Source organism: Sturnus vulgaris, chromosome 17 (assembly GCF_052056855.1).
Source record: "Sturnus vulgaris isolate bStuVul1 chromosome 17, bStuVul1.hap1, whole genome shotgun sequence".
Classification (NCBI taxonomy): Eukaryota; Metazoa; Chordata; class Aves; order Passeriformes; family Sturnidae; genus Sturnus; species Sturnus vulgaris.
Window position 1 is genome coordinate 1,196,405 of NC_142259.1, and position 25,803 is coordinate 1,222,207.

At 40.7% G+C, this 25,803-nt stretch overlaps 1 protein-coding gene across 5 annotated transcripts in view; it reads left to right on the plus strand.

Moving 5' to 3' along the window:
- The window catches only part of RALGAPB (Ral GTPase activating protein non-catalytic subunit beta), a 62,849-nt gene that overhangs the window by 15,373 nt on the left and 21,673 nt on the right, over positions 1 to 25,803 (plus strand). Inside the window, exons 6-19 of one of the 5 annotated variants that reach the window (XM_088174996.1) lie at positions 497 to 628; positions 1,756 to 1,934; positions 4,200 to 4,348; positions 4,459 to 4,675; positions 9,535 to 9,570; positions 11,312 to 11,513; positions 12,933 to 13,100; positions 13,859 to 13,973; positions 14,208 to 14,355; positions 17,027 to 17,091; positions 17,241 to 17,373; positions 19,338 to 19,471; positions 21,809 to 21,991; positions 24,499 to 24,650. In XM_088174996.1, the coding sequence (XP_088031122.1) occupies positions 497 to 628; positions 1,756 to 1,934; positions 4,200 to 4,348; positions 4,459 to 4,675; positions 9,535 to 9,570; positions 11,312 to 11,513; positions 12,933 to 13,100; positions 13,859 to 13,973; positions 14,208 to 14,355; positions 17,027 to 17,091; positions 17,241 to 17,373; positions 19,338 to 19,471; positions 21,809 to 21,991; positions 24,499 to 24,650 (2,013 nt within the window). The remainder of the gene's footprint in view (positions 1 to 496; positions 629 to 1,755; positions 1,935 to 4,199; positions 4,349 to 4,458; positions 4,676 to 9,534; positions 9,571 to 11,311; positions 11,514 to 12,932; positions 13,101 to 13,858; positions 13,974 to 14,207; positions 14,356 to 17,026; positions 17,092 to 17,240; positions 17,374 to 19,337; positions 19,472 to 21,808; positions 21,992 to 24,498; positions 24,651 to 25,803) is intronic. The other 4 variants (XM_088174997.1, XM_014886238.2, XM_014886235.2 and 1 more) reach the window with 4 other exon arrangements.

Below are 25,803 nucleotides of genomic sequence, written 5' to 3' on the forward strand. Positions count from 1 at the left end.
TGGTGCTGCTTGTAAGTCAACAGTGAAGGCTGCTCAGGGTGCTGGGATACAGTTGTAAGTCATCAGTCACAAGCTGGAATTTAGAACTGCAACCTAATATGACTTGCTAGTGTCATTGAAAGCTTGAGCTAAAGAACTAGGAGGATAAGGGCTTGAATTCTTATAAAAAAAAATATATATTTCCCTCTTCCTTCACATGTAACAATCTGTCAGATGTGCATGTGTCTGTGATAAGTAGCGACCCCTCTGGCTAAGTGATGGGAGAGCTGCTGAGGGGTCTTGTGACTTAACTCTTGGGTTTGACTGGAGCTTTAGGCAGGCTCCAGGTATGAACCATCCAAGGCTGTAAGAGGACTGAGTGATGGTATAAAACGGAGATCTCTAGGAAATCTTGGGATGTTGCATTGTTGCCTGTGGACTCACTTTTGGGGCTTAAATGCACTGTTAAATTTTGGAGTGTGAGCTGAGGGACAGGTCTGTCTGACTTGCTTTCTAGGTTGCTGCGTTTTACATATGGACCTTCATTTCCTCCGTTCAAAATTCCTGATGAAGATGCTGGTCTGATTCCTCTTGAAATGGATAATGAGTGTGTTGCACAAACATGGTTTCGCTTTTTACATATGCTGAGGTATTGTAATTACATCCATCCATTATTCCTGTTCTTGCATCAGCTCTATACATTTGCATGACGAATGAAACATTTCTCTGGAGATTGCCAAGATGAAGCACCTAAATAGAATAAAATGAGAGCATTGTTGTACCACTGCCATGCAGCAGCTCAGGGCAGCCTGTGAGCAATGTTGTTTCTGACTCTTCAAAAACATAAATTGGATCAGTTAATTAAAAACTATTTTAGCTAGTCGGCATTTTGGAAGATCTGAAAAACAGGAGTTCAATAGAATTTTGTTTCTCCGAGATAACGAACAGGAAAAGTTGAACAGTAGTTCTGAGAGATGCCTATGACTTCCATTTATTCTCCAGGTTAAATTTGGCCTACAATTTATGTTTTTAAATGGGTGTGTGTTTATTTATTTTTATGAAGAAATCGATACAGGTAATTTTACCATACATGTTAATCTTTCCTAAATGCACAGCTGAACCAAATGATGTTTTGTTTTAAAGACATTTGAACGTGGCATTACATTAATGCTCTCAATGGCCAGAATATTAAACAATTGATACAAAATACTATTTAATAGTTAAAGCTAGATAAACATTAGACTGTTTAAAATTTACTTCTTAACTAACTAAAAACCCCTTTTTCCTAACTTGTAGTACTAATGTCACAAACTCTACTGTTCAAATTTGGGGTTTACAAATGCACTGTTTCAGGATTTGAGTCAGTCAGGAAAAATTGTTTGAACTTTCACAATCTACTCCCCTTCTTGTCCCTGTATGATAGCATTTAATTAGTTTAACAATATAAACAACTTTTAACTAAGTTCAAAAGACCTCATAAGTAAGTAATATTACTGCAATAGTTAGCCTAGCAAATGTGTGCTCTGGTTTGTTTTATGTTACTAAAATTGTTCAGTGTGTTTTGGTAACGTTTGAAATGAAGACAGTTATATCTACCAACCCAGGAAATGAAAATTGCCTTCCTGTGATGGAGTAACAGCTAAAATGTATTGATGTTGGATGCTGGTTTGTGGTGTTATTTAAATGCCTTAAACTATTGCATCTTTAAGTGTTTTTAAAAATCTAAACAGCTGTTCTTTAACTGACTAACATATATTTTGCTCTTTTTGTATGCAGTAATCCTGTGGATTTGAGTAACCCAGCCATTATTAGCTCTACCCCCAAATTTCAGGAGCAGTTTCTGAATGTGAGTGGGATGACTCAAGAACTGAATCAGTACCCCTGCCTTAAACATCTGCCTCAAATATTCTTTCGTGCCATGCGTGGAATCAGCTGTTTAGTGGATGCATTCCTAGGTAATGCTTTTTGTCTTACCCGTGGATAGCTAGGAATATTAACTTAATCATTATTTTGTCATCTTTAAATCTGTTTTCTCCATAAATACAGCAATAACAATTTATCATTTGCAAGTATATCCTGGAATTGATGAGGAGGTGACTTCAGATCACTTCTAAAAAAATATGTATACACAACAGTAACATTTGAATGCATGAAGTTGTAGATGGCCTTAGTTTCAAATGCAAAATGAATAAAGCAGAAATATAAAATAAAACAAAACCAGGGATCTCTTTCCCAAACAAGGCTTCTTTTCTCTTTCCTTCTAATCACCAATGCAAGTGCTATGCTTTAGCACGTTGTGAGCGCTCACCACCGTGTTTCTAATCTCTGTGGCAATTGCTGTTGTTCCTGTTTTATAAGGTGTTGAATTTGGACTGTCATCTTGATCTTTGTGAGTTCCCCTTACTTACTCTTAGTGGGTGACTACTACTGCTGAGTAGGAAAGTAGTGTTGCTTTGTGTTTGCAGATAACTGAGTAACTCTGGTTGGTCGGTTTTAAGTAACAGGATGGAGTACCTGAAATTTAAAGCGTTATACTTAATATGCTTCAGACTTACTGCAAGTTCAGCATGCTATTGTGAACTTGGAAGAGCAGCCTGTCTCTAGCTGCTTTTCTGTTAAATGTGTGCAAACAAATGTCATGTGCCATAAGCGTGAGCTGATGTGAGATTGCAGGAGACTCGAGTGGATATATAAACGGTTTTAGAAGAAAACCGGCCAGTGGAATGAGACCATCAGCCTGGAGAAGAGCAGGCTCTATGGGCACAGAGGGCAGTTAGACTGGATGTTGGGAAGGAATTCTTCCCTGTGAGGGTTGGTGAGGCCCTGGCACAGGTTGCCCTAGCCCAGAGGAGCTGTGGCTGCCCCTGTATCCCTGCAAGTGTACAAGGGCAGGTTGGACTGGACTTGGAAGAGTGTGGTCTAGTGGAAAGTGTCCCTGCCCATGGCTAGGATGGAGTGGATGGTCTTTTAAGGTCCCTTTGAACCCAAATTATTCTGTATTTTTATGAATCAGACATGTAATACTTCTGAAGATCTTGTAGCAAGATCGAGTACCCAGAGTCATAATAGCCCACCTGGAGAGCGGAGACAGAGACTACAATGCATTGGGGCATAGGAGATTTCTTAGTGAAATTAAATTCAGGCTGTAGGTATGGATTGGAAGAGTGTTCTCAGGCAGACTTGAGAGCTGCAGAAAGCTCTTCAGTGAAGGCTGATGGGAGAGCTCATTACCTTCTGTCACAAGTGCTATAATATTAGGTTTTATCTTGTTCTCCCTGGTACCTACATTATGTGTTTGGCAAAATACTGTGTCCTCTTTTCCAGCCAAATATACCAAAACAATAGGTTTCATAGTGCATGCTCTGCCTGGGTGTAACACTGATTTAGCAGGAGAAAATTGTTCTGTAATATGTTAGGAAAAGTACTTGGGTGCTTTAATTAACACGGTCAAAAAAAAAAAATCTATGTCAAATTCTCAAGCACACTGCAGTTCCCCATTTCATTTTTCAAATGGGGCATTCATTAAAATCGGCAGACGTGGTGTTTGTCAGTTCAAGTTTTGCAGATGTTATTTCTGATTCTGATAGGGAAGAGCTCTGTACACCATGAATTTCCCTGAAGGTGGATAAAAGCTGGTCTAGTGTCCTGCTGCTGCCCGAAAAATTATAGCTTGCTCTGCTTTCTTACTCTTCCTTAGTATTTGACTGTTCAGCAGCTGATTCAGCTCAAACCGAGCAGAAAGTTGTGTGGTGAATGGGTTTCATCTTAATTTAGTGAGCTAAGGTGTCTTGTAAGGGCCAGACATCTTAGAGATGTCTCAGAAAAAGGTGTGGGAGTTATGACTGGGCAAGTAAGACAAAGGTGAGTGGCATTTGCATTTTGGCAGAAGTGTGCTGTTAAATTGTCTGGCAAGTGAACCTTGTTCTTTTCTCTCTGCCTGCTTCTAGACTGGTTCCTCCCATCTGCCATTTCCCAGACCCTTAAGGTGTAGGGTCCTCTGTTTTTTAATCAATTGCTTATCTGATATAATACTGTTTTCATTTGCTTATGCTTTTATTTCTGCTAATAGTAAAATAGGAGAGGTGTTTTTGTTGCTACTGCTGTTTTGGGGAACACAGGGAGGCATGGCTATTGATCAAAGGCTCCTATGCTTACTAATGGCTTGCTCTGTGAGCCCATGGAATTCTTGCTGAAAGGCTGCTTTATTCCTGGCCTTACAGGCATTTCCCGACCCCGATCAGACAGTGCACCACCCACGCCAGTGAACAGGCTGAGCATGCCCCAGAACACTGCTACCAACACCACTCCACCCCACAACAGGAGGCATCGGGCAGTGACTGTGAACAAAGTGACCATGAAAACCAGCACTGTAAGATTTCATACTCTGCATTTGAGTAGCTGAGCCTTTGGATCATTTCCTCAGTTAGAGGAAGTAATTTCCTTGATTCTAGGAACTGATCTGTTCTTCTGTTCAAACAGGTAACTACTGCACATGCTTCAAAAGTGCAGCACCAACCCTCCTCTACTTCTCCACTCTCTAGCCCAAACCAGACAAGCTCTGAGCCTCGGCCCCTTCCAGCTCCTCGCAGGCCAAAGGTTAACAGCATCTTGAACCTCTTTGGATCGTGGTTGTTTGATGCAGCATTTGTTCACTGTAAACTTCATAATGGAATAAACAGAGACAGCAGCATGACTGGTAAATATTGCAAAAAATATACGTACATTTTTTTTACTTGTTCTATTGACATTTCCTACCTGCAAGATTAACACATGCATAACCCCAAAAAAGTAAAACCTGAAGTGCTGTATTGTAGTTAATCCCTTGAGCTGAGCCAGCATCTGCTACTAGCTGAGCAGCTGTTTGGGGATTTCAAATTTAAAAAAAGCCTACTTTTTGCTATTAAATAGTCCCTTGTTCTAACAAGGGAGATTATGATATTGGGGAAAATGCTGTTAAGTGAAGGAAATCATATGGTAGGAGTCCACTTCTTAGTTTGAAATCTGCTTGAGTATCTATGATTAATAGCAACTATTTATATCAACTCCTTAGTATTTGAAAAATTGTCCTACATCTCTCCATGTAGTGCACAAAGTGGTACCTCTTGGTTTTGTAGAGTGTTACGGAAACAGGAGTCCTTAAAATAGCTAGCGAAGTTGCTCCCTATCAGTTATGGTTGCTGTGTGTTTCCCTTAATGACTTGGTATCTTTGTTGTCTACAGCCCTTAACTGCCAAACTTATTTTGTCTCCTGTGCTTTGTTTAGTTGCAGAGGTTAGATGTTTTGAGATATGGCAGAATTAGTGCTCTGCTCAGAGAGGTTTTTTAGGTCTCATCTTACTTTTGGTGATAATCTTCAGAATAGAATAATCTTTCTCACTCCTTGCATTTTTACTGTTCTTTGTGTATTTTGAATGTCTGCTAACTTTTCCAAGAGATCTATCAATCAATCAGTCAGTAATAAGAAAAATAGGGGAAAGACATTTGTTGTGGCAAGTTGAATGTATAGTGGGACTTGACAGCAGCAGTTTAACTGCTGATCTTTCTTGTTTATTGTGACAAGTTTCTGTGTGAAAGCTTAGGATTTGAGATCTTCTAAAGGTGTTTTTAGGTATGTAGCACATTGTTTTTGCAAGTGTTCTTTGTGGGTTTCTGTGGTAGGAATTTGGAATCTCTTCGTAAGAGGCCTATGACTCATGACTAGAGAAACAGCTGAGCTTAGGAAGGAGCAAGGCATCCTTTGAGGGTGCGTTCGATTGCATATGCATTTAGTGTATTACTGCATTTAATGCTTTTCAGATTGATTAGATCATTTTAATTTTGACATAACCTGCTTCTTGAGTGATTTTAATGAAATGCTTAACCTGTAGAGGAAGGATGTTAGCTGAGATGGTGCTTATGCAAAAGCATCAGCTGCAAACAGGTGTTGTTAAGCTGGCAGAAGTACACAGTCATCCAAAATCAAAAAGTTTAATTTCCTTAAAGGGGTTCCAGGGCCTTCTGTTCATACATTCAATCACCTAACACCAATCAGAAAATTGTTGTGTCACTAGCCTTACAGGGATATTTACCTGCTTTCTGAAAACTAGAGACAGCTGTTTGGAACTGAGTTGATTCTGTTCCTCCTCTATGCTCTTCCGAGCTGTTTGTAGTGAGAGCAATCCTTGCACATCGTGTGATCTGCTGTGTATTAGCAGCAGTGGTTCTGAGACAATGATGCTGGTGGACTTCCATGAACTCGGCTGTGTCATGTCCTGATTTTTTTTTTAGTGATTTGGAAGACAGAATTAACTTATGGGAATTAAGTCAAGAGTCTGATGCCCTTGCAGGGTGTTGTTACTGCTATGTCAGGTCACTGGTCACGGTAGTGCCAAGGTGGGCTGGCTGAAGGAGAGAGAGCTGAGTATGGACCCCTGCTTCTGAAACGCTGTAGAGAAGACCCAAACTCTGCCTGATTTATCCTTTTGTTCAGCCTCTGCTTAAGATGGGAAAATGAGCAGTATATGTAAAGGGCCAGGCCTCTGGAATTTCTGTTGACTTGAAGCATCAGTGTCTTTTGAATGAGTTTTAAATCCAAATCGCAAAGTTTTTATTCTGGGAATCTGACCTATGATGCTTGATGCCTCCAAGTGGAATCATTTCCTCTTTGAAGAGCGTAAGGCAGAAGGTGCTATGCTGGCCGTTGAGGTGGGCCAGGAGGGGTCTGTATTAGGGCCCCCCGTCACAGAAGTGGGCCCCATGAGTAACAATCAGATCTGCACTTTGTGCCCATGCAGCTGCTCCTGCTGCCCATTATGGATATGGCTTGAAGGAGAAGGGCCAGCAGAGAAGGGATGGTTAGCTGCCATAGTCCCTACCCTTAAGAAAGATGTGCAACAGAAATCTGATGCTTTACAGCTCAGTTTGACTATTTCTGTTTGTCTTGGTCTATCTGCTATCCTTTGTAGCCATGATACTTCAGCCACTAGCTGGAATATTCTTGCTATATCTAGCACTGCTGTTGATAATCTTAGCTTCAAGAAGCACTATTATTTTTATGGGTGTTTTAAAAGTTTTGATTGAGGAGTGTCTCCACTTAAAATCAGCTTTGCCATGTAGTATTGTCTTCCACTGGCCCACACATGCTATTTTTCTTTAGGTCTGAAACTGCAGCTGTGTAAGATCTCAGCAGCTTTAAATCCTTCTAATACTTGCTTTGTTTCAATGCCATGCAGTTAAGAATTCCTTCTCTTTTGGCTGTCTGATAATGTCTTCTTTGTTTCACTGCTGGCTGGAGGGCTGAGGACCACTTCACAAAAGTACTACAACTTGCTCCTTGGTGCTGTAGAAACCCCTGTGACCTGGGACACTTCTGGAGTGCTGTGTTTTCGAGTGTGTGGTTCCCTCTCCTCTTCCGTCGTGTGGCAGGCTCAGTGAGAATCCCCATGATGTGATTACGAAAGAGATTCATGAGCTCACTGCAGTGCCTACCAGGGCCTCTGTGGATGAGTCGTGGTCTCAAGCTCTAGTTCAGAATTTAGTCTGGTTCTTTTAAACAAATCCTGCTGACACACAGCCAAGCACATTGTCTTTGTCCCATCTTACAGCACACATTTTTGATGAGCTCAAGAGCACTTGATCAAGGCTGATGTGAATGAGTACCCCTCTACCCATCCTTTTTTCCTTGTCCCAGGATCTCATGTTTTACCATTGGAACTCTTTAACCTCCAGAAAAGAAGTAATGAAAAATGATGGGTAGAAAAATATCAAGCTTTTTGTAAGTCTTGAGATGAAAAACTGTAAATAGATAAAGGTAAATGAACTTGCTTTGCAGATAAGAGCTGACTATCTCAAGAGGCCTCTTCAGCCTCAGCCCTCCTGATTTTGTCAGGTTAACTGCTACCTCACGGACTTGCAATTTTCTGTCATCTCACAAGTGAACTTCTTGTACCAACTCTTGACTGGAAAACAGTAGGTCTTCCACATTTGTGGTTGTTCTGGTTTTGTCTGTCTTTGGGAAGAGAGAATTATTCTCTCTCAAGATTAGCTGGAAGTCATCTGTATACAGTTGGCTGCTAGTGGAGGTTATCACCTGGAAAGCAGTTGTCCTCTTTGCTCTTTGAGCCCTGTCCTTCAAGGTGTCCTTGGATTCTGAAGCAGAGCAATGATCTGGCCATCATTGGCATGATGCTTTTGGGCTTTGAGTATCCTTATCAGGTTTTAGTTTCTGTAAACGGACTTTAATGGTGAAGCTTTATGGTGGGCAGCTGATAAACATCGTGTTGTGGTGAGAGAATAAAAATGGCCTGTTGGAAGATGGTGTTTTGAAAACAGCTAGATCCTGCTGGCATAGTCGTTAGAATTAGATGGGTGTGTGGTATTTATGTAGCTGATAGTGTGGGATAAATAGAGCCCTATGATAGATAACACCTTCATAAGAAATTGTATACAGAGCCTGTATGAGGTTAACCAAGAATACAGCTTGGAGTGTGTGTATCTGTGCCAGGGCAGGTTCAGGGGCAGGATGTGTTTCAGACCAGCTTGGCTGTATGGTGCATGCTGCTGCTACCTACTGTCCTCAGCCTCTGAGAGTGGGGAGAGGCTCACCACCACCAGCATTTCAGCAACTGAATCTTCCAATCTGATGGGCTCATTTGCAGTCCTTGTACCTAAAGGATGCCAGCTCTGCAGTTTAGAGCAGCTGAAGGAGACACCTCAGGAGCTTGCTGCTATCACCCAGGGGCTGTTGGCAGTGGGAGAGCCTTGGGGTACATTATTACCCTCATCTCTTCTCGTTCTACTGTCATTTATGTCCCACAGAATGTTTCTGGGGCTCTAGAAGCAAATTCCAAGCAGCCCTGTCTGGGGTAATAGTGAGTGCTGCTGTGGGGCTTGGTCACAGGTCTCACTCTGCCATGGTGGGTAGTACCTGGCTGCTGGAGTTCTTACTCTCTTCACTCTCTGGATGTGTTTTGAGATGTTAATGTTTCTGGGAGTGTTCTACCTTTTGTTTCTGCTTTGGAAGATTGTTAATGAAGCTGGTGGTCAGGGGAAGCATGCTCAGGTATTCTGGCTGTTAGCAACTTGGCTTAGGGAAGTGGGAGCTGTAATACCATTGGGAACTCCTGGTTTGGAAGCAGGAGTACTGCTGGGAGGAGATTGCAGGTAAGTAACTTTGCCCCTGCAAGACACCCCCCCCCCCCCAATTCAGAGGAGGCTTAGGATAGCCTGGTGTATGCTCCATGAGCACTGCAACATGGGGACAGGTCTGTGAGCTGAGAAGGGTTAATACACCAGTTCTTTAACAGAAGGTATGTTGATACGAACAGCTCTAAATTTTAGTCGTATTTTGTAACTTTTTGTTCATTGTTTTGCATGGTACTTTCAAAACCATAATTTTGGACCTGTATGCCAATTTCCTATGTGTTTAACAAGCTTGCTGTATCATAAAGCTTTTAATCTATTTTTTAAAAAGCTAAAAGCTTCTTAACTTATATTACTATTTCACCATCTTTAAAAGTATTTTATAACTACTGCTGTCCTTTGATTTGTTTCCATTTTATTTCTATTATCTTGCAGCATCTTTTATCCAAATTCTTCTTTCTTATAAATCTTGTAAGTAGGAACCAGTAGCTTTTCCTTAATTGCGGTCATGCTTTTCTTTTTCCATAATCCCATATTTTATTTGTAAATTCATTCTCATTGTCTCTTTGTAGCTTTTGCACTTTTACTTGAAAAAGACAAGTAATTTTTTGTGTGTGTTTTTGAATGGGGAGGATTGTTGGCAAAAGCAAATTAATCTGCCTGAATCAGTCCCATCTTTTCCGTACTTTAGTCTGTGATCATGTCATGAATTTCAGGACTATGCACTAACCATGTTTTTTTTACTTAAAGCTTATTTTACAGACCTAGTGTTTGATTTGTATGCATTGTGCATGTAGTGTTTTTTTCCAACTACAGTATATTGCTGGATAGCTTATTTAGGACAAAAAATGGCTCATGGGAAGATGCATAAAGATTTGTACTTATTTCCTACTTAATGTCAATTAAAATTTGAGGTAAATGTAGGTTAAATGATAAATTTGAGAACAAAAAATTAGGAGTAGGCACTTGTCATTAAGACATTTCCTTTAAAACAAAACAAAAAAGCACTCTATCTGTAAATTATCAGGTATTCCAACTGCTAAAGTGTTAACATGCCTTTGTTTGCAAGGCTGACTGTGAACCTGCTGTTCTCCAGTGTCCCAGAGCTGAGACAGAAGTTCTCTTTTGCTGGTAGAAACACATAGGTGTGATTATGTCAGGAGCACACATTGTCTGCTGTTTGCTTTTGTAGTTTATAAAAGTTTTGGAAATCCATCTAGTCTTAGCTAAAAACAAGAACACACTCTTTAACATGTTAGTAGTCCTAGAGCAAAGCTGTCCAAGGAAGAGGGGGGGGAAAAAATTGAAAAAGTAATCAATCACCTTGAGTGCAGTGTATATTTTGTTTTGGTAGCTATCCTGGAAGAAAGGATGGGGCCAACAGAGCAAGTGGTCTTATATCCACAGGATTCTGATGTGTGAAAGGGAAACCAGAAGGCTCTCCAGAAGGACATGGGCTGGAGTGGCCTGGGCTGGCAGAACTGGCCTGTGGGGAGGAGTACAGAGCTGGGCAGAACCAGGTTAGGACCCTCTGAGAGGGTCGTGGAGCTTCTAGTAGGGATAGGGAGCAGGAGACAGCCAGCTCATGGTAGCTGCTGTCTGGAGGCTATCTTATTTATTTGGCAGTTCTAGTGATCATGTGAGGAGAGAGGGACCAAATTAGGAGAAAGGGAAGGTTGTGGAATCCCATTCTCATATGGATCCTTAAAATTATTTTATTATGTGTTTTGTAAGTATGTTTGTACAACAAGGCTGGATCAAAGCTGCTTGGTGTTCAGGGCAGCATGAGAGAAATTGGCCAGCTGGAAGTTAGGCACTTCCTTGGAAGTCAATAGTGATGGCACCATTGAAAAATTGTTTCTTAAGGGAGCAAGGGAAGGTGGCAATTTACTTTTTGTAGGGGTGAGAACCAGGTGAGGCAGATCCTTGCCCTTTCAGAGAGGGTAGGAAGCTAGTATTGGATATAAGCACTCTTCCCAGCAAGAAGTTGGGACAGTCTCTAAGATATGAAGATCAGTTGTTATCATCCTTACGAAGAAAACAAGTTAGGTACACCCACAGATACTTCCTAAACAGAGGCACTGGCTCAAGTACAGTGAACTAATAGCTTCATGTTAAGTACTCAATTGGACTTGATCTTTGTGTCCAGGATCCCATGAGCCTGTTCTGTACCCTGTCACGCACACTGAAATGCTGTTTTTTCTCTTCCCAGCTATAGCAACGCAGGCTAGTGTGGAGTTCCGCCGGAAAGGATCCCAAATGTCCACAGACACTATGGCTTCCAACCCCATGTTTGATGCCAGTGAATTCCCAGACAACTATGAAGCAGGAAGGGCAGAGGCATGCGGGACACTGTGTAGGATATTTTGTAGCAAGAAGACTGGGGAGGAAATATTACCAGCTTACCTATCTCGGTACTAACCTATCTTCCAGTTGCTTTATTGGTGTAACTTTTTGATGCAGACTAATTCCTAGTGAATAGCATTCACTCGCTGTCTGAATCCTGTGTTACCAGTTTAAAAACACCAGATTGGTCTTCAGAGGCTGGAGGTGGGATTCCTGGCCAAGCCCAGCACTGTTTTCCCCTCACATTTTCATGATGCTGCCTTTCACTGGGTTTTCTTCAAGTTTCGGTTGAAGGAGAGTACCTTAAAGTGCTTCCAGCCGGAAGGAACATTTTCTTTGTCACTTTCTTGCCTCCTTTATTTTTATTTTCATTTAGTTGAATATTGTTCAGATGGAAAAAAAATAAGTGTGCGGGCATAAGACTTGTTTAAACTTTATTAGACCACAAAGGTCTTCTGTTTTCAAATACCACATCATTGGGTTTGTTTTTTTGTAGTTGCTTTTTTTTTTTTCACCTTCTGAGTATTGAAATGCAGTAATCCCATTATTACTGTTGTGTTTGAACTACCTCTGTGTTCAGTTTTATTTCTGAGAAAATGAAGCAGTTTTGCCTGTCATGATATACCTTTTTCACAAATTTTTGTAATGTAAAATAGTAAATGCTAGAGGCAGAGAATCAGTTTTAAATTATGATTCTCTAAAATTGTTCAGGTATGTTTGTCCCAATTGGCATTAAAACTTCCCAGAATATTAAACAACTTTATACAAAAACTACTACAACATTCAAGAAATAGATAGAGCATGTGTATGCCTTCTTAATTGTTTCAAAAGTCTAGCAGGCACAAAAGAATCCCACTGTGACTGGCCAAGAGAAATATGAACTAACAAGAAGCTGCAAAAGAAGCTGACTGCTCTAGGATGATGAGCAACTGGGTTTCTGCCCTTGCTTTTTCACTTGAAGTGGTTATGATGGTTATAATTGGTCTCATTTTCTAAATTGCTGACCAGTGTGTCTTGTCCTGACATCCTGTCCACTGCCTCCCCCAAGATTTCACAGTATTTTTCTCATATTGTGGAGTTAAAATCAAGATCTTGCTCCTATCCTTACATGGGAAGGGAGTAGTGGAGAGCAGGTGATCCACTGTTAGTAACCAGCTGATCGTGCTTACTCACTTCTCAGTCCGGGTGTTGCAACAAGTCAAAGATTTCAGTAAAACTGTGCTGCACTGGATTTTCATATGAAATACCTGTCATTTGTGAGGGTTTATTAAGCTGGTCAGGTGTGCTTGCCTGTATAAGACTGGTAAGTCTTCCCCTACATTACCTGAGTAACGTAGGGGAGGACTTACCAGTCTTATGTAGTTTCCTAGCTCTGGTTTTGAAACCTACTCTGTTTTATGTAGACAAGATCAAATAGTGGCTGCAGAATCATGTGGGATTCTGATGATTTTATGTGCAAATAATTAAATCTTATCTTTCTTTGTCAGATTTTACATGCTTTTAATTCAGGGTTTGCAGATAGCAGATTTCGTTTGCCACCCGGTTCTTGCCAGTGTTATTCTAAACTCCCCTCCTCTGTTCTGCTGTGACCTGAAAGGCATTGACGTTGTGGTTCCCTACTTCATTTCGGCTCTGGAAACTATTTTACCTGACAGGTAAATTGCCATTTCCATATAAGCATCATTAGAGATGTTGGGAGGTGTTTGTCTTTTGTCATTCCTGTGTAATTTCACCAAAGAATTCTGCAGTGTGGGGCCTACAGTGTGTGTGTATTTGATGGTGATAATAGCAACACTGTGTAAGCTCAAGTTTTCAGTTTGATTTAATGCAATTTTCTTTAAAGCAATAGTAGTGCTTATTTTAAATATGTGAGTTGTTAGGTGCATATTTATTGATGCAAAGCAGTGTCTTTAAGAATAGGAAAATATATTGAAATATGTCAAAAACAATTGAAAGCCTATTGATTTTAAAGTAAACTTTCACAAGATATTCATTAGTGGCTGTTGTTGCAGTGTATTCAATAAGAAAGTAATCTTATGCATCATTAAATGGAAAAGTTGATAATTTAGGCTGATGAAATTGGAGTAGGCTCTTATCAGAGCTTTATAGATTTTAGAATGTTTTGCTAAGTTAGGCACTTAGTCTCTGCATGCCTCCTTCAGTGTATTTATTATGTCTTGGTACTATGTTTCATTTGGATGTTAGGCATTTAGACAAAAAGCATTATTTTATCTCCTGGGCCGAAATCTGAGCCGCTGCTTCTTTTGGATAAGTCTTAGAAAGAAACAGCTACATTGCATACTGCAAACTACCTAAGGTCCTTGGGTGGGTGTATATTTAATGTTAACTTAATTATGTTCAGCTCCAGATTCTTGTGAAAAGTTGATTAACTGTCTCATGCTTTGATTTGCAGAGAACTCTCAAAGTTTAAAATCTATGTAAACCCCACAGAGCTAAGAAGAGCTTCCATTAACATCTTGCTATCTCTGTTGCCTCTCCCTCATCATTTTGGAACAATAAAGTCCGAGGTAGTACATTTATCACTGTTTTGCATTCCATTTTTCTTTCCCTGGGAGTGGGATTTGGATGGGTTGTGGGTTGTATTGGGTGTTTTCCTTAGCACTAGAACTCTTCCAGTGAACATGAAACAGTAAGACCATATTACAAGGTGTCAGTAGCAATGTGTGCTATGAATGTTGACTTTTGAAACTCTGCTGACATGATCTTTAATTGATACTGAAATAAGTGTATTTTTTCTTCAGGTTGTCCTGGAAGGGAAGTTCAGCAATGATGATGGTTCAGCATATGATAAGCCAGTAACATTCCTGTCCTTGAAGCTGAGGCTTGTGAATATCCTTATAGGAGCTTTGCAAACAGAAACTGATCCAAACAACACTCAAATGATACTAGGTTATTTCAGCTTTTTTATTTATTAACTGTATTATAGAAGTGCCTGTCTTAATCTGTCCTGGGATAATATGGGTTATTAGTGCTGTGTTGCTTTGCAAGAAGAGGGTTTAAATTCCTGGCAGGCTGTCATATGTGTAATCTCCTTCATACTATGAAAACATCTTAAAAGCCTCACATTTTTGTTAATTTCTCTCCTTTTATGTGGAGCAGTACTTGAAAAGTGGAGGCAAAAGTAAAGCACGTTCTAGCACAGGAAGTAGGTAAAATTTACAGTTTTAGGAAGGATTCTTGACTAATGGATTTTGGAGAAGGCCTTAGGTTTTGGCATGGTTAAGCTTAAGAAACATTGACATACTGATGACTGGTGGTCCAGCACTGGCAAAATAGAGATGACATTTGTTTAGCAGTGTGTAAATCCTCAGATAAAAGCGAAAAGTTTTGGAATAGATTGTGGAGCTCTTGCACAATTTGACAAACTGTTCTTTGAGGTAGAGAGTGGATTAACATTATACTGAATGCTCAGGAAGTAAAGATGAAAACTTGAGTATTGCATAATCTGTCAAATATGTTTTCAGATAAGTACAAATGTACATGCCTATTACTCTTGTCCCCCCTTATTCTTCTCTCTTTAGAAGTGTTTTTTTCAACATAATGGTGTTCCTGCTCTTACCAGTTTCCTTTTGTCTGTTTAAAAAGGCAACAGTCTTGTGTTGTGAGAGAAGTGTCTGCCTTGTTTTGGGAGGCAAACAGTTTACCTAGTTAACAAGGGAGGGCAAGAAAATGATGCATCGTTAAGGGAAGGAAAACAAATCCAAGTCTCAAAGACTTTTGAAAGGTTACCTGGCAAGAGTTTAAGCAGTTTCTTTTCTCACAGAAGACTAGAGGGGAATGATTTGAAAGAATAATTTGCACCCAGTGCTGGTGAAGGGGTGAGGCTATCCGTGGTTTCCAAGTGAGACCCTCAGAGCACTGGTGCAGGTGAGGTTGTCCCACCTCTAGTACTGTGTCTGACACTGTCTCCACACTGAGTTGGTCTGCAGCCAGCTGGACCTTGGATGGCTTTTCTAGTGGGAATTATTCCCATGCTAGGCCCTGTCAGTTCACCTGCCCTGTATTCCTCCTCTTAACTTCACCTTTGGAAACAGGTGCTTATTTCCTGCTAGCTTTAGCTGGAGGGGATTCATGAATCTCCAGTTTAGCCAGAACTTCTCACATGTGCCACCGGCTTCTCAACAGAATCAGGGTTTGTTTCTATCTGCCAATAGATTTTTGGCAGCAGGTGGTGCATTTCACAGAATTAGAGTAGTTTGGGTTGGAAGAGACCTTAAAGCTCATGTCATTCCACCATGCCTTCCACCCCCATTTCCTGGGTTGGGACACCTTCCACTAGACCAGGTTGCTCCAAGCCCTGTCCAGCCTGGCCTTGGGCCCTTCCAGGGATGGGGCAGCTGCAGCTTCTCTGGACAACCTGTGCCAGGACCTTCCCACCTTCACAGGGAAGAATTTCTTCACATCATCCCACCTCACCTTGCCCTTTCTGTGTGAAAACAATTCCCCCTTGTCTTGTCATTTCCCTTCACAGAGTAAGTTGTATTTTCCTAAATGTTCGTTGATGGATGAGACAGGGGAAGGAGGCAGAAAATTAAAACTGAATCCACCAAACGTGCCAGTTTCAGGTCCATGTCCTTACTGCTTCTTCCCTCATCATCTGGGGGTGAGACTGAACAGCCTGTACCTGCTTGGCACCTTGGTTAAGACACATCAGCAGTTTTGATTTAAGTGAGTTAAAACTTCCTTGAGGTTGAAGAGAGAACTCTTGTCCTGACTGGCTTGGATGCAGTGAGGTTGGTGACCCTTGCAGTTAAGAGCTTCAGCTTTTCGAATACAGTATTTTGGGCACTGATGGAAATTAGAGCATGTAAACTGAGAGGCTGGGGGGAAACTTCCAGGCAGAGGGAATTTCAGTGTATCCCACCTTAGATTATGAACTCAGCTTCTTATAGATAACCTTAAATGTAACATGAGCTTTTAAATGAGAACAGTCTGGTGTGAGACAAGGAACCACTTCAGCTGTTCTGTGGACCCAAAATTCTTCCAAACAGAGGAATTTGACAGACCTATCACAGAACAGTTGGGGCTGGAGGAGACCTCTGGATAGCTATCATTCAGTCTAACTCCCTGCCAAGGCAGAATCACCAGTGACAGGGACCTGTCCAGGTGGGTTTTGAATGAACTCAGAGAGGGATATTTCATGACCTTCCTGGGCAGCCTGTTCCAGTGCTCTGCCACCCTCCATGAAGGAAGATTTTTCTTGTGTTGAGGTAGAACTTCTTGTATTTTAGTTTGTGCATTACTCCTTGTCCCGTTGCTAGGTACCACTAAACATAGTCTGGCACCATCCTCTGGACACCCACTGTTGCAATATTGATCTGTAATATTGATATGAGATCTCCTCTCAGTCTTTCTAGACTGTGTTCAAAGCATTTTTAACATAGCTGTCTCAACTTTCATCTGCTTCAGATGGCTAAGCTCAAAGCAAGTCCTGTGTTTTAATGAGATTTTATAAAACGGGGCTGCAAACCTCTATATAAGACCTTCTGTGCTGCTTGGTAATTGTTAGTAGGCAATTCTACTGTAGTCCGTAGTTACTTTCTTCTATCTGATTCTGCAGGTGCAATGTTAAATATTGTTCAGGATTCAGCACTGCTAGAAGCCATTGGCTGTCAGATGGAAACAGTGAGTATTTTTTGTTTATGAAGTTACCCTTCAGAAAGAATGCATTCCTTACTTTACCAGGTAGCATCTTGAGGTTTGGTCTTTTGTATCTGAGAGCATGGGGAACTCAGAAATTTTCTGATCTCTCTAAACTACCTTTCACTTTGCAGAATGGTGGTGAAAACAACCTCTTCAAAAGCCACAGTCGCACTAACAGCAGCATTAGCACTGCAAGCGGTGGCAGCACAGAGCCCACAACACCCGACAGTGAGCGGCCAGCACAGGCTCTCCTGAGGGATTATGGTAAGGATAGCTCTTGGAAAACCCTCTCATGGGTTGATGTTTGCTGGGTTTTTCTGTTCTAGTTCTGGCTAAAGCATTAATGTGCCCAGGTGCTTGAAGCCAGGGGGATAGCCCAGCTGTGTGCTGCAAGTCTGCACTCATGTGTGCCCTTCCACTGATTGTCTTAACCTTGCTAAAGGACTCTTAACATTTTCAAAATCATAATATAAAAGCTTATGAAAAAGGTGTTTAAAAACTTTAGTTTTTCAAGACACTTAGTTTCTGTCAACAAGAATGGGATATATGTACACCAGGTACAAATTAATCGCTTCATTCATTGTGATAGCATTCCAAATACTCACCTGACCTCTGCAGCACCTTTTCTTAAACCACATTGAAAGAACATTTCAGGGATTCTGGCTTCAATAGAGCAAGTAAGCAGAATGCTTGTGATATGTCATATGTTATAACAATAGAATTTAGTAATTAACTTTAGTTTGCTATGTCTTGTACTGTCCATTTTTGACACTCTGTAGTAAAATCCTTGTTCTAAATCTGTGTGTGATAAGCTGTCTGACTGTCAAGATCCTGCAATTTCATTTGCTCCTTTGGTCTTCAGTTTAACTGATGTTGGCCAATTAAATGTGAGAACAAATCACTTTTATTATATTGTAGCCTAGACTGACAATTCGGTCATCACCAACCAAAAATGTTTGAGTTTTTTTTATCTAGCTCTGTAAATAGCAAGAGGAGAGAGATTATCAGGAAAGGCTTCAGTATATTCTAGAAATTCATATAAACATGTTGGTGCTTTCCCTACAGGATTTGTTTCTTTGAAATTATCAAAGAGCTGATTTTCTGCAAACCATTTGAACTGTGTGTTTAATTTATGTGGGTTTTCACTGACAAGTGCTTGTAAAAATACTCATTTGTAAGATTTTTTAAAATCTTCAAAATATTTGAATTGCAGATTCTTCATACCATGACATAACTTGAAATATATTTTTGTAATATATTAATTTTATTGGATTTTTAAAATTTCCTGTGTACAGAAGGTAAGGTTGTAAGGAGCTTACGAAAAGAATTTGTGTTTCCATTGGATGCTTCAAATAAGAGAAAATTAAAAGCAACATGGTCTATTGTTACTGTTTACTAGTAAACAAGATGGTCTATTTGTTACTGTAGACTCTTGAATCTGCTCCTGGTGTGACATTGGACATAGTTCTTGTGTGTTAAATAAGGTAATTTAAATTTTGGGAAGAATATGCCTTATCTGTCATAATTCTCATGTCTCTTTATAACTAGTCATTGAGCAGTTTTTTATTTCTGACATTAATTTGCATACTTCAATTTTAACGTACAGAAAGTATTTATGTCCTGTAGTATTTTGAAGTGAGAACAACTGATACTTAAAACATTTTGTATTTTTAATTTTGAATTAAAGGTTCAAGGGAACAGAAGGTTAAAAAATAATTGTTTCTCTAGCACCGATTCTTTCATAATCTATGTCTATTGAATTAGTGCAGCTTTTGATAAACGTTAGGTGTACCAAGAATGGTTAACTTCTGACACAGATATTTGAAATTACATGTGCTCCTTAGTTCCTCTATACAACTACTAATGTTTAATATGCATTACCAATGCCTGTATTTTCCAGAGACTAAAAGACATAACGTGACAGACAATTTAAGTATAATAGCAAAATCTGAAGCTGGCTGTTCTGGTGCTAAAATGCAGCAGAGCTCTGGGATTATTAAAAATATCTTAAAAAAAAATTAAATTGAGCTAGCTGGTTTGTATGATGCCTGCAGAGTACATAAGGGAGTTAGCCTGTGCAAAAGGCATCAACCCAGTTTCAAGATGGTTAGGGTTTATTTCATGTCTGTATTGTGGCTGCTCTGCCTCGTGCCTGTGCTTTGCTTTTTGTCACTAATGCTTAGTTATTTTCCCTCCCTGTGGTGTGTGGTTTTGGGGTTATATCCTAGCTCTTCATACAGATACAGCTGCTGGATTGCTCATCCGCAGCATTCACCTGGTAACCCAAAGGCTCAACTCCCAGTGGAGACAGGACATGAGTATCTCTCTGGCTGCCCTGGAGCTTCTCTCTGGACTGGCAAAGGTGAGACATGCAGCTTGGTGTGCTCTGGCTCCTTCTCCTAGGGTGGTTGTAGTCTTGCCTGGGTGGAAGTCATGCCACAAAACAGATTTCTGTGGTTGAGTTTGTCAGCAACTATTCTGTTTGGAAATGAAAAAAAAAACAGCACTGTTGCTGTAGGTAATTTTCTCCCAGTGTAAACGCACTGTGGTTCCAAGGACACATGGCCTGGGAATCCCTTTTTGCTGAAACGTCTTGTTATACCACTTTTCCTCTTCCTTCTCATCTTGGAAATAGTTTTTAGAGCTTGACAAAATGTAGTGTATTGCTAATATGAAGTGTTGCCTTCTTCACAGCTTTGTCTGCACACAGTTCTTCATTCAACACAAATAACTAAAGCTACTAGGTGGGGGAGAAGAGTTGTTGACATGTAAAATACCTATTTCTACCTGAGAGCTCTTGTGCCTAGGCTAGACTTCATGGCATTTGCTAAGCAAAAGTGCAGTGTACTTAGAGTGGCCATGATAACCTGGTGTGACAATTCTGCAGTTCCTGTCATATCCCTCAGGAACTCAACAGATCTCTTTTAATCTGTATCTCAGGCAGTTTCTAGAGCATTAAGTCAGCACTGAGCCATATTGGACTGGGTGTTTATTCACTAGTGTAGTTGCAAGAACTGAAGAATGTATTTGAAAGTGTTCAGAAATGAATTACTGTGTATTATTGGATCTTACAGAGCACCATATAGAACCAGGGCTTTCTGCAGCTTGTGTGGTTAAGCTAGGGTCTTGGTTTGGTTTGGTTTTCTTTCTTGTACGGTTATGGGAATGGGGAAATACTTTATCTTTTCAAATGTATGCCCAGGTTAATGTTAAATATTGTAGTCCTTGTATAATTCTCATGCAACTGAAGTAATTGTTGCCCTGGAATATCTTTCCCCTTTATAACAAAGTGGGGAAAAAAGAGATCACTTCTTCCTGCACAAATACTGTGGAAACTTGTTCAGCTTGTGTCTTTGGAGATGACATGTCCCAAAGCCTTTCTCAGGTGGGGGCTGCCCTGTCTTAGGTTTGTTCAGCACCACGTTATTAGTGGGACTTAGAAAAGTCAAAAATCTTGTTTCCTGCAGGAGTGCTGGTTCACAAACCTGCCTTTCATAAGCTCATCTTGAGGGGACTGTGTTTGCTGTAGATCTTGAGCTTCTGAAGGATGTTCTAGTTAAATCCTGGGGCTCTGAATTGTTACTCCCATTTGTGGGGTACAGCTGCCAGGCTTCAGTGCTGGCACCAGCACATGCTTGGATATGCATGGTCAGATGCTACCGATTAGAAAAATCCATCTGTTCCTGTGCTGAGTCACAAACTGTGAATAAGAAAGAAGAGAGAAATTCAGTACTTTAGCCTTACAGTGGAGATCCTCATGGCTCATTGTGCTGTTTCCTGACCTTCTCGTTTGGAGCCTTGCTCTCTGCAGCCCTGAGCTGGGAAGGAAGCAGAGAAAGGTGTTTGCAGTGAGTTTTGGGGAAGAGGTTATGGACTTTTTGTCGGTCTGCTTGTCCATGGATATTTTTTTGTTCCTTCTACCGGTGGTGAAAGTTACTGTGCTGAGAATATCTAGGGGAAAGTTACTTGAGCAGAATGAAGCCCTGTGGGGGACTTGGCAATGAGTGGGTTCTTGGAGATACAGAATGGGTTGCTAGAGCTAAAGAAGAGGCATATGTGGAAAAAGAATTTCAATACTGCAAATTCAGCTTACATTTGGTTTCTTACAAAGCCACACCGGTACCACTCCTGCTCTTTGAAACCAAGCTAGGCAATGTGGTCACACCTCAGTGCAGCATTTCTTTACTTTTAGTTTCAATATCTGTCGGGTTGTTGTTGTTGTTTTCTTTAAAAGAGCCGAGCAGTTATTGCTTGTTATAAAGCTGTTTATTATACAGGCACATCAGTCTCGAAAGGTAAAGAGTCACAAGTGTTAAAGTCCATGTTAAAAGTTTACAGCATAGAGTCCTAAATAGAAGTAAGGTCCCAATTAGAAGTAAAAACTGCTCCTATTGAGGTCCCAGGAAGGTTGATGCTGCTGCTGCAGCTCCAGTCTTCTTCTGGGCAAGGATAATAGCAGTGAGAAGAGAGAAGAAAGAGAGAGTAAGAGCAAGCAAGAGCTAATCTCTCCCCAGTGCCTAGATTCTTATACACAAATTACCCAACAAGCTAAAAACATGAACTCGAACCATTTCTTCTTACCCTATTAGAATTCTAGTTTCTTAGCACGCCGGGTTACATATAAACTATGCATATGGTCTATCTTGTTCTATCTGGGAGCTTTTGGTGAGGAGTTGTCACGCTGTCCCCTGTGTTGCAGGTGAAGGTGGTGGTGGATCCCTCCGACCGCAGGCGTGCCATCAGCTCCGTGTGCAGCTACATCGTGTACCAGTGCAGCCGCCCCGCCCCGCTGCACTCCCGCGACCTGCACTCCATGATCGTGGCAGCTTTCCAGTGCCTCTGTGTGTGGCTCACGGAGCACCCCGACATGCTGGATGAGAAGGTCAGAGTCTCCACTGGATGGGTTTGCAGTGCTGCATCTGAAATCCTTTTGTGCCCAGCCTGTCTGTTCTCCGTGCTTTAGTGTGATTTGCTTAGCTTTCCTAAGAATTTCAAAAATTGTTGCTGTGCAAAATACTTCTGAACTTTAACTCCGGATTGTGGAGGGAGCAGAAAACACAGAAGAAAGTTTCCCTGCATCCTCAGAACAAGCTCCTTGGAAAACCATAGCTTAGAGATAAGAAATGGCTTGTGAAATGACGAATACAAAAGGAATTCAGCTTCCCCCTCTTGGAAGAACCTCTTATCTATCTTCAGTATTAGTGGTTCATTTTCTTTTAGTATCCATAGGCCAGCTTTGAATGTAAAATCCCTCGGCAATTGGTTAGAATGTAAAATTCCCTTGGTAATTGGTGCAAACTGTAAAACCCTCAAAAGATATAAAAAACCCTGTAAAACCCTAACCGTTGTATATGCTAGATAGGATGCCTTCATAGAATAAACTATGGATTTGTGCCTTTCTGCATATTCCAGTCTCTTTTCCCCGCTGGTCTGAGAGCTTGCCGCGAGCCAAAGTTCTATCTGGGCAAGGCTCGGGAACTTGCTCTGTCGCTGAGGGCTGCAGAAGCAGTTTCAGGGATCCCAAAGGGACCCCAAAAACCCCACCAGTGATACCTGATCTTTAGTTGCCAATACAGTCTTTGGCTTTAAAATTACCTTTTATAGTTATAGGAATGTCTCAGTCTTTCTTCTTGCTTTGTGAAACTGGAAAAAGAGAAGAAAAGTATCCTAGAAAAAGCCAAAAGAGAAATGAATGGGGTAACCCATAGCTACCTGCTGCAGGTGGCCATGACTTTCTTCATTTCTCAGCTCTTACCTGACTAAAGCATTTTTAGTCTCAACAGAATTCCTTTGATGCTAATATTTTAATAATCAGAGTTTGTTTCACCGATTTTCTAGAAACTGAGCCAAGTATAGCTCCATATAAGGTGGAATTTACTTGGTAAGCTTGAGAAGAACAGGAAATTTGAGACATATTTTCAATTGCCTTTTTCCCCACTGCTTAAGAAAAAAATGAAAAAATTTGAATGCACATTTTCATTATTATCTCTTTCAGAGCAAATTTAGTGATCTTTCTGTGTTTTTATAGAGAATAGATATGTATTATGTAATATTTTTTCTTTTTAGATAGAACATTACAAATATTTATATTTTGTTCATTCTGTAACATATGAAAATAGATATATTTTTTAAAAAGAAGAGGATTGAAAAGCCACAAGCAGAACTTTTAAATAAAGATGCTTTCTGTGTGTGCTTTGGAGTACTGGCATGGCAGTAGGTGACTGTGATAGGATAGGTTCCCTGGATGTGGCACAGGTTGTGTCTTGTCAGCTGCATAATGCTTTATTCCATTTCATTAAGGTCTTTTTGATTTCAATTTCCACTATAAGGAGTTAGTGTCACATACTGTGTGCATTAGGTACTCGCTCATTCCTGAGTCATGATAGTCAGATGAGAACCTTTCCCTGCATATTTGAAAGTATTAAAAATGCAGCTTTCCAGGTGCCTTCTCTTAGATTTGCATTGAATTTCACCTGCTGTATTGCTACCCTGTAAAATCCTGATGCAATTGTTCGTGGCCAGTCTTTTCAGCCCAATGCTGGTTAATTTTGCTCTGGATTTTTCTCTTCAACTTTTATTCTATATCAACAATGAATATAAGGAAGGACAAAGGCTAAGATACAGAACCCTGTCTGGTTTCTGGTGGTACAGCCTGACCAATCATGTTCAGTTTTAATCACTTATTTATTCAGGAGAAGTCTTTCTTTATTATTTTGTAGCTCAAGCCATGAGATCTGAACCTTTGTTGTATCAATCTGAGTATTTTCAGCAGGTGATTTTGTTCTGCACAGCACTGGTGTGTCATATCTATAGTTCTACTGAGTGTTGGTCTTTCCTGTAATAATTTTGTTGAAGCTTTTACTATGTACTTTCAGAATGTTCTTACTTTTCTCTTGGTGAATTAGATACCATGATATGTTTTACTAATGAAAGATGTTGACAATTGAAAAAATTGGAGAAGGATTTCTTGCAGTTTTCCACCCGAGTCCATTCTTAATGTGCTTAGAACTTAAAACTTCTGCAAAGAGTCCCAGAAATGCAGTTATTATCTCTTTAAGTATGCTTACGTTTTTCAGTTGCATTCGTAATAGTCCTCTAGGCAGTTTGGTATGTGTGCAATGAAATATATTGTGTGTATTTATTTATTCAGAGCACTTTTTACCATTAGAATGTAAGTAGATAGTATAAGTAAACACCTATAAGGAAAAATACCAGTTCCATAGCAAATATAATCTTATTTTGATGGTGTTGGAGTAATCATCTGCCTTTTAAATAAAAAGCTCGTATTACCAGCATTTTCTTTTTTTACTTAATGATATATTCAAAACCCTGAGGTTTTGGATATGTTTATCGAAGTGCTTCTGCTTCAAGATGGTTCTTGTGTTTTAGGACTGTCTAAAAGAGGTACTGGAGATTGTGGAGCTGGGCATTTCAGGGAGTAAATCCAAAAACAGTGAACAGGAGGTCAAGTACAAAGGAGATAAGGAACCAAACCCTGCATCCATGCGAGTGAAGGATGCTGCTGAAGCTACACTAACATGGTATGTAATTTGTCAGAGCACCTTTAATGTTCAGTATTGCCTTGTCTGAGAGTGTTTAATAGGGAGTTTGCAGTTGGTGGTCTCTGTAAAAAGAGTATTTAAGAAGTTAGGCAGAAGTTCCCTCTCTTTGCCGTTTGGGCAGAGGTGTGCTCTGCCTTAGCTCTCTCCCCCTCCCCTTGCAGGTGATAGCAGAAACAGATCCCTCTGGTCACTGTTTGCCCCTCCTGTCCCCTCTCTTCCTTGTTCAATAAAACCCAGACCCTCCTCCAGCCCTGGTGTTCTGTTCCTGGCCAGGCCTCTCTGGAGACAGCAATTCCTGCTCTCTCACCCCAGTGATCCTGTCTTCCCATTTCCTCTTCTCCTCCTTCTGACAACATATGCTGTCCCCACTCTGGTTGGGAAACTGCTAGACACTGTGTGACAGCAGGGAATGGCACATGCAGCACATGTATGCTGGAGCAGGATGGGATGGCTGCCTGCCCACAACGTTGGGCTTGATTAATATATTTGAGAGGTTCTGCTGGAAATGCAGTAACAGATAATGTGTAGGTTGGGAAAGGGAAGCACAGAGAGGAAAACTGGGATTTGCTCCAGAGAAGTTGGAAAGCACTGTGTTATGGGCTGAACAGCATAGTGGCAGACAGGACAGATTGAGGAGGGAAGGATAAATATGTTTTGCAAAAGGCAATAGCTGCTTTCTTTTTTGCTGTGCTTTGGAACCCAACTGTTATAAATGTTACTGTTAGTAAAAACAACTGTGTAATTTCCAAGAAAAGGCAACTGCTCATTGGAACTTGTGGACAAATCCATATTGTTGCCTGAAAGTACCTATTTTAAGTTGGAGGGATGAAACCGTTTCCACAGTAAAGTGGAAAAGTGTATGGGGAGAGCAATCAATAGACTTACTTTTACTCTAGGTGTTGGTTTTAAGGGTAAAGTCCTGACTTAGATCGTGTGACACTGGACAGCTCTCCTTACTGGTTCCTGCCATAGAAATTTTCAGTTTCTAATAGTGTTAGTGAGATCCTGTAAAACTTCAAATGATTTAGAACGTGGCCTCCTAAGGTTGTGGCTCCAAGGAGTTGGGCACTGTTGGGCCCCACCTGGAGGCTTTCTCCAGGGAAGATTACCATCTGTGATAGTTGGGCTTCTG